The 15670-nt window shown below is 39.8% G+C and overlaps 1 protein-coding gene across 22 annotated transcripts in view; it reads left to right on the top strand.

Annotated features, from left to right (window-relative positions):
* ANKRD26 (ankyrin repeat domain containing 26) overlaps window positions 1–15670 on the top strand; it is a 118317-nt gene that overhangs the window by 28642 nt on the left and 74005 nt on the right. For all 22 annotated transcript variants that reach the window (XR_008619894.2, XM_055092515.2, XM_063607647.1 and 19 more), the window contains 6 exons: window positions 4563–4692; window positions 5307–5368; window positions 7770–7863; window positions 10604–10702; window positions 11306–11334; window positions 11429–11501. Coding sequence is in view for 21 of the 22 variants with exons in the window: in XM_055092515.2 (XP_054948490.1) it covers window positions 4563–4692; window positions 5307–5368; window positions 7770–7863; window positions 10604–10702; window positions 11306–11334; window positions 11429–11501 (487 nt within the window). In the remaining variant the exon portion in view is untranslated. The remainder of the gene's footprint in view (window positions 1–4562; window positions 4693–5306; window positions 5369–7769; window positions 7864–10603; window positions 10703–11305; window positions 11335–11428; window positions 11502–15670) is intronic.

Genomic DNA, 15670 nt, shown 5'->3' with positions numbered 1-15670 from the left:
TTCTTCTTGTGTGCCCCCCACTGCTCACTCAGTCAGCTCCAGAGCGGGGGGAGTTAGGGCTTCCCCGTGGCCTGGATTGCCGGGCTTCCCAGTGGAAGTGTGTTCCAGGGACCATCTCTCCCGTTCACACTCTAGAGGCTCACAATTTTCTACCTGGTTCATCGTGTACACTGCTGCCCGCCTGTTCTTTCACAGGGTCTCTGGTTTCTTTAAGTTTTTCTGTTAAGGTCCTGTGTTGCTTCTTGGAAAAAAGTTTGCAGCGCAAATCCCTACACACTATTTTGCCTTTCCGAGAGGGAGAGTCTTGGTCACAGTGCCTCCCATCTGTCATCTTGGGAAAAAAATTAGGGAAAATTAATTTTAGTATAAGCATTGTTAGAGAAATGAATGTAGTCCCGGCCGGGTGCGGTGGCTCACGCCTGTAATCCCAGCACTTTGGCAGGCCGAGGCGGGCGGATCACGAGGTCAGGAGATTGAGACCATCCTGGCCAACACGGTGAAACCCCGTCCCTACTAAAAAAAAAAAAATACAAAAAATTAGCCGGGCTTGGTGGCGGGCGCCTGTAGTCCCAGCTCCTCGGGAGGCTGAGGCAGGAGAATGGCGTGAACCTGGGAGGCAGAGCTTGCAATGAGCCGAGATCGCGCCACTGCACTCTAGCCTGGGTGACAAAGCGAGACTCTGTCTCAAAAAAAAAAAAAAAAGAAATGAATGTAGCAACTGTTTATTTCTGCAGATATTCTGATTTATCTTGTGCTAGTAATTAATATCTGTGTGTAATGGACACATACGCATACACCAAATGAAAGTGGTCAAAATTTATTATTGTTTTCTAAAATAAACTACCTATTATAGAATCATAAGGAAGGAAAGATTGCCAAGGGAGTTTACAAAATTATCTCTAGGATGGACGTGGTGGTTCACACCTGCAATCCCAGCACTTTGGGAGGCCAAGGCAGGCAGATTATGAGGTCAGGAGTTCGAGACCAGCCTGGCCAATATGGTGAAACCCTGTCTCTACTAAAGATACAAAAAATTAGCTGGGCGTGGTGGCACGTGCCTATAATCCCAGCTACTCAGGGGGCTGAGTCAAGAGAATTGCTTGAACCCAGGAGGTGGAGGTTGCAGTGAGCCAAGATCACACCATTGCACTCCATTCTGGGCGACAGGGCGAGACTCCATCTCAAAAAAAAAATCTCTATAAGATGATTTTTTACTTTTAAAAGTACCTCTAGCAATGAGGACATTTTATATTCTCGTCAGGAAGCTTTGTTAACTTTAGTATTCATAGTTGTTAAACCTTGCTCATAAATTCATTCATCTCTAAAACTCAGAATCCTGTTGACTTGATTTTTTAGTCCTTTTCTCTGTGAATACTGGTCTTGCTTGATAATCATAGATATATTTGAAGACTTTTAAATCTTCAGCTTGGATAATCATAGCTTTCTTTTCTTCTGTTTTTTGAGACGGAGTCTTGCTCTGTCGCCTAGGCTGGAGTGCAGTGGCGGGATCTCAGCTCGTTGCAACCTCTGCTTCCTGGGTTCAAGCAGTTCTTGTGCCTCTGCATTCTGAGTAGCCGGGACTACAAGTGTGTACCACCAAACATGGCTAATTTTTATATTTTTAGTAGAGATGGGGTTTTGCTATGTTGGCTGGTCTTGAACACCTGGCCTCAAATGATCCGCCCACCTCAGCCTCCCAAAGTGCTGGGATTACAGGCATGAGCCACCACGCCTGGCCTTTTTTTTTTTTTTTTTTTTTTTTTAAATCCAGAGTCTCTGTTACCCAGGCTGGAGTGCAGTGGCATGATCAAGGCTCACTGAAGCTTAAATCTTCTGGGTCTGGCTTCAGCTTCCCAAGTAGCTGGGACCATGGGCATGCACCACCATGCCTAGCTATTTATTTATTTTTTGTAGAGATGGGGTCTCGCTATATTATCCAGGCTGGTTTTGAACCACTGGGCTTAAGTGATCCTCCAACCTTGACCTCCCAAAGTGCTAAGATTGCAGGTGGGGCCCACTGCACCCATCCTCAAATGTTGAAATATGTAATTGAAACCTTAAATCCCATGTTTTTTTCCCTCTTTGTCTTTTCATTTTCAAAATTTCAGAGTTCTGTGTAGGTTCATATTATTTAATTCTACCAGTTTAGTGTATTTTACAAATATTTATCTACTTAAGACCATATGCTTTTCCTGAGGTCATCTACTTCTACTCTAAACATATTTATCCAAATCTGTCTTCTAAATGCCCTGGGTAGGCGGGGTCCAGTGGCTTATGCCTGTAATTCCAGCACTTGGGAAGGCGAAGGCTGGTGGATCACTTGAGCTCAGGGGTTGGTGACCAGCCTGGGCAACACAGTGAAACCTTGTCTCTGAAAAAAAAACCCACCAAAAACCTAAGTTCCCTGGGTGCCTCAAATTTTATATTAGTATGTCCCAAACTGTGGACATTGTTCCTGACCCTTTCCTGATTCTTTGTAATTTACTCTGTCCTCTGGTTTCCCCATCCTAGTAAATAACACCTAGGAAGTAGCACTGAAACATTGAAGCAGGAGAAATCTTGCACTCCAGTTTTCCCTCAAATTACGAATCCAGTCACTCACCAAGTTTTTTATTTTCTACCTGCTTATCATTTCTCATATCTTTTTTTTTTTTTTTTTTTTTTTTTTTTTTTGAGACGACGTCTCACTCTGTTGCCCAGGTCAGAGCGCAATGGTGTCACCTCTGCTCACTGCAAGCTCTGCCTCCTGGATTTAAGCAATTCTCCTACATCAGCCTCCCGAGTAGCCAGGATTACAGGGCATGTGCCACCACACCCAGCTAATGTTTGTGTTTTTAGTAGAGACAGGGTTCCATCATATTGGCCAGGCTGGTCTCGAACTCCTGAGATCATGATCCGCCCACTTCTTGGCCTCCCAAAGTGCTGGGATTACAGGTGTGAGCCACCACGCTGCGCCCGACCTCGTTTCTCATATCTTATTATTGCAATTCACTTTTTTTTTTTTTAGGATGCCCAAAGAAAATGTGACAGTTCACTTTCTGACCTGTAATTTTGGAATAATCTTTTCTATTTTTGTCCTGACCACTCCCCCAACCCCCATGTTTATCTGTGTTTACATTGCTGCCAGGGTGACCTTTCTGAAATGTATTTGTGATGCTCTAACTCACCTGCTTACTGACTGGATCCCCAGTACATGAAAGGGAAAGTTCACATTCTAGCATAACACAGGTCCTTGGTGGTTTGGCCTGATTTTTCTGTTTTTTCTCGTCATCCTGTTCCCTCTGACTGTGTTCCAGTTTTACCACATTACTTTGGTACCCTCATTTGTCGTGTTGTTTCATGCCTCATCCTTTTGTTTATGGTGCCCTGTCTAGAAACCTTTTACATTCCCACTCTGCATGTATTACTCTGTTGTCACATTGCTAAAAAGAAATACCCCAGACTGGGTAATGTATAACAGAAAGAAGTTTAATTGACTCTCAGTTCCTCATGGCTGGGGAGGCCTCAGGAAACTTACAATCATGGTGGAAGGCAAAAGGGAAGCAGGCACCTTCTTCACAAGGCCGTAGGAGAGTGAATTAATGCAGGAGGAACTACCAAACACTTGTAAAACCATCAGATCTCATGAGAACTCACTCACTATCATGAGAACAGCATGGGGGAAACCACCCCATGATCCAGTTATCTCTTCTGGTCTCTCCCTTGACACATGAGGATTACAATTCAAGATGAGATTTGGGTGGGGACACAGAGCCAAACCATATCCCTGCACTGGGTCTACCTCATAGTATGGCCCTATCTTTGCATCATTTCCTGAGCTTCCCAGGTGGAACTGACTGTTCTCTTTTGTGCCCTTACTGTCCTTTATTCACTTCGGTTGTAGAACTAGTGAATTATTCTTTTCTGTTCTTACTTGTTTTTATTTATCTCTACCCGCACTTGATGAATATAGGACAGAATCTGTCTTCTGTTTATATTTTTAGTTTTTCCCAGGATAGTGCCTATGATGTGATAGACACATAAGTGCTTATTGTCTTACTGACTGGTATAGTTTGGATGTGTGTCGTGCCCCAAATCTCATATTGAAATGTAATCCCCAGTGTTGGAGGTGGGACCTGGTGGGAGTTGATTGGATCACGGGCAGATTTCTAGTGAATGGTTTAGCACTATCCCCATTGGTCCTGTCCTTGAGATAGCAAGTGAGTTCTCATGGGATCTGCTTCTTTAAAAGTGTGCAGCACCTCCTCACCTTGCTCTCTTGCCCTGGCTCTGCCATGTGAGACACCTGCCCCCTCTTTGCTTTCTGCTGTGATTATAAGCTTCCCGAGGCCTCCCCAGAAGCAGAAGCTGCTATGCCTCCTATACAGCCTGCAGAACCATGAGCCAGTGAAACCTCTTTTCTTCATAAATTACCCTGTCAGGTGTTTCTTTTAAAAAAAAAAACTATGCCCCCATCTTGGATGACCAGGTATTTCTTTATGGTAGTGCAAGTACGGACTAATACAGTGATTGAATGGGTAAGTGAATAAATACAGTGTTTTCTGAATTTTTTTTTTTAATAGGAAGAACCAACAAAGCCAGGCATTGGAAAAAAAGAAAATGGTATTGATATTATTGAAAGTGCTCCACTAGAGCAAACAAATAATGACAATTTGACTTATGTTGATGAAGTGCACAAAAATAATAGAAGTGGTAAGTTAGTGGATATCTCTGAATATTTTTCTATCCTTAAGTTCTATTCTGGGGTCCAGATGTGGCTCACACCTGTTATCCCAGCACTTTGGGAGGCCGAGGTGGGTGGATCACCTGAGGTCAGGAGTTCGAGACCAGCCTAGCCAACATGATGAAACCCCATCTCTACTAAAAATACAAACATTAGCTGGGTGTGGTGGTGCGTGCCTATAATCCCAGGTACTCGGGAGGCTGAGGCAGAGAATTGCTTGAACCTGGGAGACAGAAGTTGCAGTGGGCTGAGATTGCACCACTGCACTCCAGCCTGGGCGTCAGAGCGAGACTCTGTCTCAAAAAAAAAAAAAAAAAAAATTCTATTCTAAGACAACCAATTAACATATGCAGACCCAAATATTATATTCATTTTAAAAATATTTTTCTTTTGCTTTCTTTCTTCATATTACCTATTTTTTCCTGAGACTGCATCAACCTTGTGAAATTCTTTTTTTGCTATTATTTTTATTTTATTGAAATATTCATGAATGGAGATAGACTTGTATATTTATTTAATTATGTATTTAAAATTTACAATAGTAAATGTTCTCATGAATATATCTGTGTATCACATTTGATAGATATGATGTCCGCATTAGGATTAGGACAAGAGGAAGATATAGAATCACCTTGGGATTCTGAGGTACTTTCTATGGTTGTTACTATTATTTTAAAATATAAGCATTGAGTGATGTTAAAACGTAAAGAGATGCTTTGACTTGACTTTTTTACCCCTGCATACATCCATAAGGAACTACTTTCTTATATTTTTCAGTTCATAATTAGTAAAGTATGTGCTAAGTATATTACTGCTGCATAGTATAATTCTGCTAATTTGCAAGATTCATTTAAGAATCCAGTGAAGGATAGTGCAAAAAAAAAAAAGAAAAGAAAAGGCTTAGAAGTCACATGGAATCAGTATGGGTTCTGAAGTTAAGTTTATCTAAAAACTAAAGAATTATTTCAGGTTGGCCAGGCAAGGTGGCTCATGCCTGTAATCCCAGCACTTTGGGAAGCCGAGGCTGGCGGATCATGAGGTCAGGATATGGAGACCATCCTGGCCAACATGGTGAAATCCCATCTCTACAAAAATACAAAAAATTAGTTGGGTGTGGTGGCGTGTACCTGTAGTCACTACTCGGGAGGCTGAGGCAGGGGAATCGCTTGAACCCGGGAGGCAGAGATTGTAGTGAGCTGAGATCGCACTGCTGCACTCCATCCTGGCAACAGAGCAAGACTGCATCTCAAAAAAACAAAAAAAAAAGACAGAATTATATCAGGTTAGCCTATGGCCAAGTGTATGATTCTGTGTTATGTATGGATGAGTAAAAATCCTAATGAGATTCAGAGAGAAACAGTTTGGAATGTAGTTTTTTTTGTTTGTTTTTTTTTTGTTTTTTGACAACTTAGAACTTGAAAAGATAATGCCTGGTACTTTAAAGTATTAATATATATTTGTATAGATCTGCAGGGAACATTTCAGGAGAAAGAAGAATATGGAAAATAATAACAATTTGGTTGAGTGGTAGTGTAATAAGTAGAAATGATTTTCAAAATCATTTCCAGTGACAATAAATATTCAGGGTACTTTTTGTAAATGTGAAGGCAGTAGTGTCAAGAAAAGAAAGGGAAAGTTGGAACAGGAATGTGGATTTCTAATTTGGGGTATAAGTTTCAGTAGACAGTTAACTGGAGATATCCTATAGGAATATAGTGAGTTGACACTTGAGACCTTCCCAATGAGATTTTAAATGTTTGAGCTTGAATAAATTTCTGTTTATTGAGTACCAACCATGTGCTTGGCTGTTAGACACTGCATATACAAGGTGGGGGCTTATGCTTTAGTAGTAGGAACTGAAAAACAAGCAAACCACAAACACTTATAAGTCACTATAAGTGCTTCATATGAAGAAAACAAAGTATTAGGTTAGAGAAAATTGAGGGAATTTGTAGTTAGGATGGGGATCAGAATGGGAGTGAAATTCTGTAGTCAGAGAAGATCTTTCTGAGTGTGACCTTAGATTGCCAACTAAAGGAAGAGAAGGAGCAGCCATCTGAAAGGCTAGAAGGAGGGCATTCTGGGGAGAGGGCACAATCTTCAAATCTGTTCATCATTTTGCTCTTAACATCTTAGAATGACCAAGAAGCAGGAAGCGGGGTAACCATCATCACCATCATTTTTATTATTATAGTGCATAGAAAAGAAAATGTGCAAATAAGTGGCTGGCACATTTCACATGCTTAATACATAAATGTTCTTATTCTTCTATTTTTATGAAGGCTTGCTATACTTCTTTGGAATTATTTCTTAATTGGGAGAGTTTCTATTCTGTATCTTGTATGTCCTTGCTTTTCTTTAGACATATCATAAAGCAAAATTTTTCTTACTGCTTTCTCATTTTACTCAACCATTTTCCTATCAGTAAAAGTTGTATCAAAAAGTATTTAGATTTTTCTAAGCCATTGTTTACTTAAATGAAGCAGCTTCTGCAGTGTTCTATTTATACTTAACAGGGCATACTCCAGAGTTTCTTATCATGCCACATATCTTAACACTAAATATTTCTATAATTAGAAATATTTTAAATGTTTAATGCTGTACTATAGCAAGTGTATTCTATTTTTTAAAATACACTTTTTTTCCCTCTTAATCAGGCAGCTCCCAAACCGGAATAGTTTCAGAGAAGCTCCCCTCTTATTTTTGGTGGGGAATACAAAGTAGAGTTAGGTCTTTTGATATTAGTTCCTTGTTGAACTGTGCACGTAAGTTAATATTTTGTCTGTTAATATGTGTCCTTGGGACTTCCATGTTTGGTTTGCAGAGTCAATAGCCATCTGAAGGTGAAAAGATAAGCTTAATCTAGTGAGCATATATGAGGTTCTTTATTGAAATGTTTTGGTTTTCAATACATGCTTATCTTATTTTTAAGCCTAATTGCTTTTAAAATAGGAAATTCATATTATATTTGAAAGTGATTAGAAAATCTTTAGCAATTCATTCTTTTTGTAAAATTGAAACTCATTATTGATATTAATTTTAACAGAGTATCTCTGAGAATTTTCCACAGAAGTATGTTGATCCTTTAGCTGGGGCTGCAGACGGAAAAGAAAAAAATATAGGAAATGAACAAGCAGAAGGTAAGAGCTATATTTTATTTTAAAAAAGCCATTGGACGGTGTTTATTTAAAAACATGACTGTTGATATATTCTAATAGCCGAAGAAAATCACCTATTAAATGCATAGTAAGAATAAAGAGAGGTAAAATTGTGATAAGTTGTATATCTTAGGTGTCAGCAACAGATTAAATTGCTAGTGCCACTAAGGAAACTGAATTATTAGATCCATTTCAAAATATATTAAGACCTGAGGGAGCCAGGAAATAAGGAAGAGGAGAGGAGTAAAAGAGGACATGAGAATGAGGAAGGCAGAGAGTACAGGGAGTGAATGAAGGACAAAGAAGCAAGTGTATGCAATGGAGAGTGGTAAAATAAAATAATTCTAGGGCCAGGCGCGTGGCTCACACCTGTAATCCCAGCACTTTGGGAGGCTGAGGCGGGCAGATCACTTGAGGTCAGGAGTTCGAGACTAGCCTGGCCAACATGGTGAAACCCTATCTCTACTAAAAATACAAAAATTAGCTGGGTATGGTGGCACACACCTGTAATTCCAGCTACTTGGGAGGCTGAGGCAAGAGATTTGTTTGAACCTGGGAGGTGGAGGTGGCAGTGAGCTGAGATCACGTCACTGCACTCCATCCTGGGCAACAGAGCAAGACTTCATCTCAAAAAAATAAAAATTAAAAGATAAAATAAAATAATTCGTTAGAAAATGGAAAAGCAGGGTATTAGAAAGGTAGGAAGAGTTTAAAATGAGCTTCCAGTACCAAAACTTGTCAGAGAAATAGAGCAAAATTTACCCACTCTTCCCATCCACTTCAGTGTTGGGAAGGCAAGGATGGAGGTACTGGACCATCTATGGCACATTTCATCTGCTGTAGATGAATACAGGCATATGTGGTCAGCCATACATATCTATAATTTAATGTCATAGAAAATGTTACATCAGGCTGGGCACGGTGGCTCACGCCTGTAATCCCAGCACTTTGGAAGGTAGATCACCTGAGGTCAGGAGTTCGAGATCAGCCTGGCCAACATGGTGAAACCCCGTCTCTACTAAAAATACAAACATTAGCCAGGCATGGTGGCATATGCCTGTAATCCTAGCTACTTGGGAGGCTCAGGTATGAGAATCACTTGAACCCAGGAGACGGAAGTTGCAGTGAGCCGAGATTGTGCCACTCTCCAGCCTGGGCAACAGAGCAAGATTCTGTCTCAAAAAAAAAAAAAAAAGAAAGAAAGAAAATGTTACTTCATAGGATAGTATCTCAAAGGCCAAAAGAAAAGAATTGGAAAGAAGAGAGTAGGGTTGGTTATGGAGAGATCAAGGAAGCCATACTATGATAAAAAGCCCACTAGCAACTTTATGACTTGCAATACAATTTCAGTTTGGGGGACATAGCAGGGAGGAACTTGACACCAGATTCCAAGAGGGTAATCTAACATAAAAGAATGTGGAAGCAAACTAAGTATGGACCAGAGCTTCTTAAAATTTAATAAATCAGCTGAGGATCTTGTTTAAAATGTACATTTTGATTGAGCAGGCCTGGGGTTCTGCATTTCTAGTAAGTTCTCACATAATGCTGATGCTTCTGGTCCTTGGACCACACTCTGAGTAACAAGGGTATAGACTTCCTTTTTGAGAAATCTGAAAGAAGAGTCGTTGGACAATAATTCAAGACATGACAGGATCAGAATAAAGCATTATTTTTCTTTTATTTCTGAGCATGTTTCTCCCAGAGGAGAAGAAACAAAGAGATGGAGAAATAGAAATTGTAGATATAAGATAACTATTGTTAAATGAAGAGGAAAGAAGTGCTGAGAATGTTCCATAAAAAGAATATAGAATGGGAAGAATCAAGACCACAGATCTGGAGATTACTTTTGCAAAAGAAGAGAGATCGTGAGTGGGGAAAGAGAGGAAAGAAAGAAGTTAGCTAAGTCATCTTGGAGTTAACGATGAGGAAACTTGAGAGAACTCATTTCAGATGGATTCATTGCATTTACACTCAAACAGACGATTAGATCATTTCTGCTCCAGAGATTATTGCAAGCAGGAGGGCATGCTAGAATTGGGGTAAACTACAGTGATTCATATCTCCTTTCTATAACTATCAGACATCAAAGATGTATGTTGCTTTGGACTGATCTTGGTGGTTCGCCTGTCACTCAGCACTTTGGGAGGCCAAGGTGGGTGGGTTGCTGGAGCCCAGGAGTTTGAGACCAGCCTGGGCAACATGGCAAGACTGCATCTCTACAAAAACATACAAAAATTAGGCATGGTGGTGCATGGGCCTGTAGTTCGGCTATTCAGGAGGCTAAGGCAGGAGGATTGCTTGAGCCTGGGAGGTTGAGGCTGCAGGGAGCAATGAGCCGTGATTTTGCCACTGCACTACAGTCCGGGTGACAGAGTGAGACTCTGTATCAAAAAAAAAAAAAAAAATACATGTTGCATTGATATTAATCAAATGAGTTTAATTTGAATATAGAAGCATTGGCTTTTTTCTTAAAGTTGCTTTTTGATAACGATAGCTGTTTCATAAAATCCTTTAGAGGCTAACATTTTAGAAATGAAAAAATTACAGTTAATAATTCCTTGAATACTAAAATTGTTATTTTAAATAAACACTGCATTGATTTTAAAAAACTGCACTAATTTTGAAATATAAAATGTTATTAATATCTAATTCTGTGGCAATTAAATTTTTTCCTTTTGATAAATATTTCAATATTGAAAGCTTATTATATATTATTTCTTAGATGTGTTTTATATACCTTCTTTCATGAGTGGATCAAGAAACTTTAAGATGGCTAAACTAGAGGATACAAGAAATGTAGGCATGCCAGTAGCCCACATGGGTATGGAAAAAAAATGAGTATTTTTGTTAACTGTTATTCTACAAGTGTATATCCAAGCTGATCAATTCAGAACACTTTCTCTGATGAGAAATAAGTTATATATCCAAGTAAAGTGGCATCATAACTGTGTGCTTCCTAAATTATAGGACAAGTTGAAGAACATGATAAATACTTGTAGTATAATGGTATAAATGATTCTGATGTGTTGCATTAAAGATATGCTGTCGCATTTTACCATCAGCCTTGACATTTCTCCTGTCAGGGTCATGATTTGCTCCTCTAATTAAAGATTACTTTTCTCCACATCGACCAGCATGCTCACATTGGTATATGTGCACTTTTCTATTTTAGTTATAGTCACTTGGAACATAATCTTACATTCAAATCATAACTGCATGTTTTATTAAACCTATATTCCTGTTTTTTTCTCCAGTATACGTCTGTCATGTTGCTGTCCTAACCAAAATAAAAGACATCCCAACAATTAACATAATCATTTTCAAACCAAGCATGATGATTCAGGTCATACTAACACTGCATGAATTTATGATTGACTTTGTCATATTTATGTATAATTGATTATATGTCCCTTTTGGTTTTTAGAGTCTCCTGAGAGATATCTTCACTTGAAGGTAATAAGTTTTATATTTTTATCTTGAATTATTAAGTGCATATTGTATAAAGTATACATTATTTATTAATCATTTTGTTTCAAAACCCATTCAGCCTACCATTGAAATGAAAGATTCTGTTCCAAATAAAGCAGGAGGAATGAAGGATGTACAAACATCCAAAGCAGGTAAATGTTGCAATATATATTTAACCTTGGAAGGAAGTACGTTAAAATTTTTGAAATATTTGAAATGCTCACAGTTTTCTTATTCCTAATTCTTTTTTTCCCCAGATTTGATGGAAGGATTTAAAAAATTTTTTTTTTAATTGAGACCAAGTCTTGCTCTGTCACCCAGACTAGAATGCAGTGGCGTGATCTCGGCTCACTGCAACCTCCGCCTGCCAGGTTCAAGTGATTCTCTTGCCTCAGCCACCTGAAAAATAGCTGGGATTACAGGTGTGCGTCACCACGCCTGGCAAATTTTCGTATTTTTAGTAGAGATGGGGTTTCACCATGTTGGCCAGACTGGTCTCAAACTCCTGACCTCGGGTGATCCGCCCGCCTTGGCCTCCCAAAGTTCTGGGATTACAGGCATGAGCCACCATGCCCGGCTTTTTGTTTTTTGTTTTTTGTTTTGATACAGAGTCTCACTCTGTCACCCAGGCTAGAGTGCAGTGGCATGATCTCGGCTCACTGCAGCCTCCGCCTCCTGGGTTCCAGCAATTCTCTTGCCTCAAACTCCCTGGGCACACACCACCATGCCCAGCTAATTTTTGTATTTTTTAGAGACGGGGTTTCACCATGTTGGCCAGGCTGGTCTCGAACTCCTGATCTCAGGTGATCCGCCCGCCTTAGCCTCCCAAAGTGCTAGAATTACAGGCATGAGCCACCATGCCCGGACAGTAATTATTTTTAATTACTATTTGGTAGACATAGTCTTTTAAAACAACAATTCTGAAGCTTTTTGGCTTTAGAGTCCTTTTATGCTATTAAAAATTATTGCATAGAGGTAACCAACATGCTGAATTAGCTATCATTCCCATTCCCATGTTCTTTTAAAATATTTTCCTGTGTATGTATACGTCTATGAATAATACATAGAATTTGTTTTCATGTCGTAGAATTTTATATAAATGGTTGTACATTGTACATATCATTCTTCAACTTTCTTTTGTTTGCCTAGCATTATATTTTTCAGATCTACCCGTTTCGACACAAGTAGCTCTGGTTTAAGTTATTTATAGTATTCCATTTTATTACTGTACATTTAATTAAACTCTCTTCATTCGGATAAACAATAATAAACATAAAAATCAGGCCAGACATGGTGGCTCACACCTGTTATCCCAGCACTTTGGGAGGCTGAAGCAGGTGGATCACGAGGTCAGGAGATCGAGACCATCCTGGCTAACACGGTGAAACCCCATCTTTACCAAAAATACAAAAAATTAGCCAGGCATGGTGGCAGGCTCCCGTAGTCCCAGCTACTCAGGAGGCTGAGGCAGGAGAATGGCATGAACCTGGGAGGCGGAGTTTGCAGTGAGCCAAGATTGCACCACTGCACTCCAGTGTGGGTGACAGAGCGAGACAACGTCTCAAAAAAAAAAATAATAAATAAAAATCACTGTGGGCTGGGCGCGGTGCCTCACGCCTATAATCCTTGCACTTTGGGAGGCCGAGGTGGGTGGATCATGAGGTCAGGAGATCGAGACCATCCTGGCCAAGATGGTGAAACCCTGTCTCTACTAAAAAATACAAAAATTAGCTGGGCGTGGTGGCACATGCCTGTAACCCCAGCTACTCAGGAGGCTGAGGCAGGAGGCTGAGGCTTGAACCAGGGAGTTGGAGGTTGCAGTGAGCCGAGATGGCGCCACTGGACTCCAGCCTGGCGATAGAGTGAGACTGGTCTGAAAAAAAACCATGGTGGAGTTCATTTTTGAAATGAAAATCATGCTTACCAATGAGGAGAAAAGTGATCTTTAAGTGGTTTGTAGCTGTTGATATGTATTATATTAGAAATTAAAACTGAAAAATAGAAAATACATGCATATACAGCCATGCATTTGAATCGACTTTAGAGCTATGACACATGAACCTTAGCTTATGATGTTACGATACATCCTAGCTTCGAAAAAGTCTACTGTACACTTCTCAGAAAATGAGAGTGAAAATGTCAAATATATTATGCATTATGCGACCTCTTGTACCCTTGAATGGATATTGGATTCTAGGGATTCTTAGATCAAAATTTAGAACCACAGTTTTAAACCATATGTATGATTTGTAGGTGTCAAATGATAAATGGTCCCTTGATGATGAAATGGCCTTTAAAGTTTCACTTCTATGGTTTTTACTTTTTTCTTTTGCTTGTCTTAAAATGTTTAAATCCAACAATTTTGTTTATAAAGAAAAAAGGAAAATATTTTTGTTATATATTCATTTCTTGTTTCATGGCAGTGTGTACTCTCTGGATCAAGTGTGGACCTAGATTTATTTTCACGTGGGAACAATTAGGTCACTTAAGGCCATCATTGTTTCTTTCTTTTTTCTTTTCTTTTTTTTTTTTGAGATGGAGTCTCGCTCTGTCACCCGGCTGGAGTGCAGTGGCACGATCTCGGCTCACTGCAACCTCTGCCTCCCGGGTTCAAGCGATTCTCCTGCCTCAGCCTCCTGAGTAGCTAGGGCTACAGGCGCGCACCAACACGCCCAGCTAATTTTTGTATTTTTAGTAGAGACGGGGTTTCACCATGTTGGCCAGGATGATCTCGATCTCTTGACCTCGTGATCCACCCATCTTGGCCTCCCAAAGTGCTGGGATTACAGGTGTGAGCCACTGCGCCTGGCCAAGGCCATCATTTTGTCTATAAATTTCTGATGTTTACCCAAGGCTTAAAAAATAAATTCTGAACATAGTGGTGCGTTGAGGAAAGAGCATTTCATTGTAATAAGTTTTTATTTAAAGTTTATTTATTAAATGTTTTTGTCTTTAGAACACACACACAAACACACACACACAATACTGTCATCCGTATTTAAACCTCAAATGGTTAGACATAAAGTTTGTTCATAAAAAAATTCATATCCCTGAAGAATCTTAATTATTAATAAACAAATCTCTTATGGAAAACAAAATAGGTAACAGACATTGCTGAGCTAATCAAAGTAAATAAGTAATACTGAAAAATAAAAACAGAAAAAAATCCAAGAGATGACAATCAGTTAAACTTCTGTGAGCAAATGGCAAGTAAAGGACATGTAAAATACAATTCACCATGGAGGAGTAGTGTGTTTGTAGGATAGAGGTTGACATGGGACTTCTTCGATGAAGAAAGTTAGTCAAACCTATATTATTTACATTCTAATAAGTGAAAACTTTATTTTCAGAGTTTTCAGATTGGGACTCTACTAGTTTCACCCTCAGTAATAAGACTTGCCAAAGACCTGGGACTTTGAAAATCAATGATAAATATCTATCTATATCACAGTCAGTGACCAAAAATCAGTCAGCATCCACAGAACTGGGACAAACAGCTAAAGGAAAGATTACTATTGGAGCTTAGTTTCTATTAGAGAATAATACTCTCCATGACCTGTGTGAATCACAGCTACCAGAAAACAAAAAGCAAAGAAGGTAACACAGAAGCACAGAGAATTCAGTCCTAGAGTACCTTTGCTTGGCTTCATAATATCATAGTTATGACTTTTGTTTTTTATTTTATTTTTTGAGACAGAATTTTGCTCTTGTTGCCCAAGCTGGAGTGCAATGGCATGATCTCAGCTCACTACAACCTCTGCCTCCCGGGTTCAAGCGATTCTCCTTCCTCAGCCTCCCAAGTAGCTGGGATTACAGGCATGCACCATCATGCCTGGCTAATTTTGTATTTTTAGTAGAGACAGGGTTTCACCATTTTGGTCAGGCTGGTCTTGAACTCCTGACCTCAGGTAATCCACCCACCTCAGTCCCCCAAATTGTGGGGATTACAGGCATGTAACCTTGCCCGGCCTAGTTATAACTTTAAAAAAAATTATTTTTGGCTGGGTCACACCTGTAATTCCAGCACTTTGGGAGGCCAAAGCGGGTGGATCATCTGAGATCAGGAGTTCAAGACCAGCCTGGCCCACATGGTGAAACCCCATCTCTACTGAAAATACGAAAATTAGCTGGGCATGGTGGCGGGCGCCTGTAATCCCAGCTGCTCAGGAGGCTGAGGCAGGAGAATCACTTGAACCTAGGAGGCGGAGGTTGCAGTGAGCCAAGATCACACCATTGCCTTCCAACCTGGGTGACAGAGCAAGACTCCGTCTCAAAAAAAGAAAAAAGAAAAAGAATCATTTTTAGCGAAAGTACTTTGTGT

This window comes from Pan paniscus, chromosome 8 (assembly GCF_029289425.2).
Source record: "Pan paniscus chromosome 8, NHGRI_mPanPan1-v2.0_pri, whole genome shotgun sequence".
NCBI lineage: Eukaryota > Metazoa > Chordata > Mammalia > Primates > Hominidae > Pan > Pan paniscus.
The sequence above is the reverse complement of the archived record's forward strand: the minus strand, read 5'-3'. Positions and strand labels throughout refer to the sequence as shown.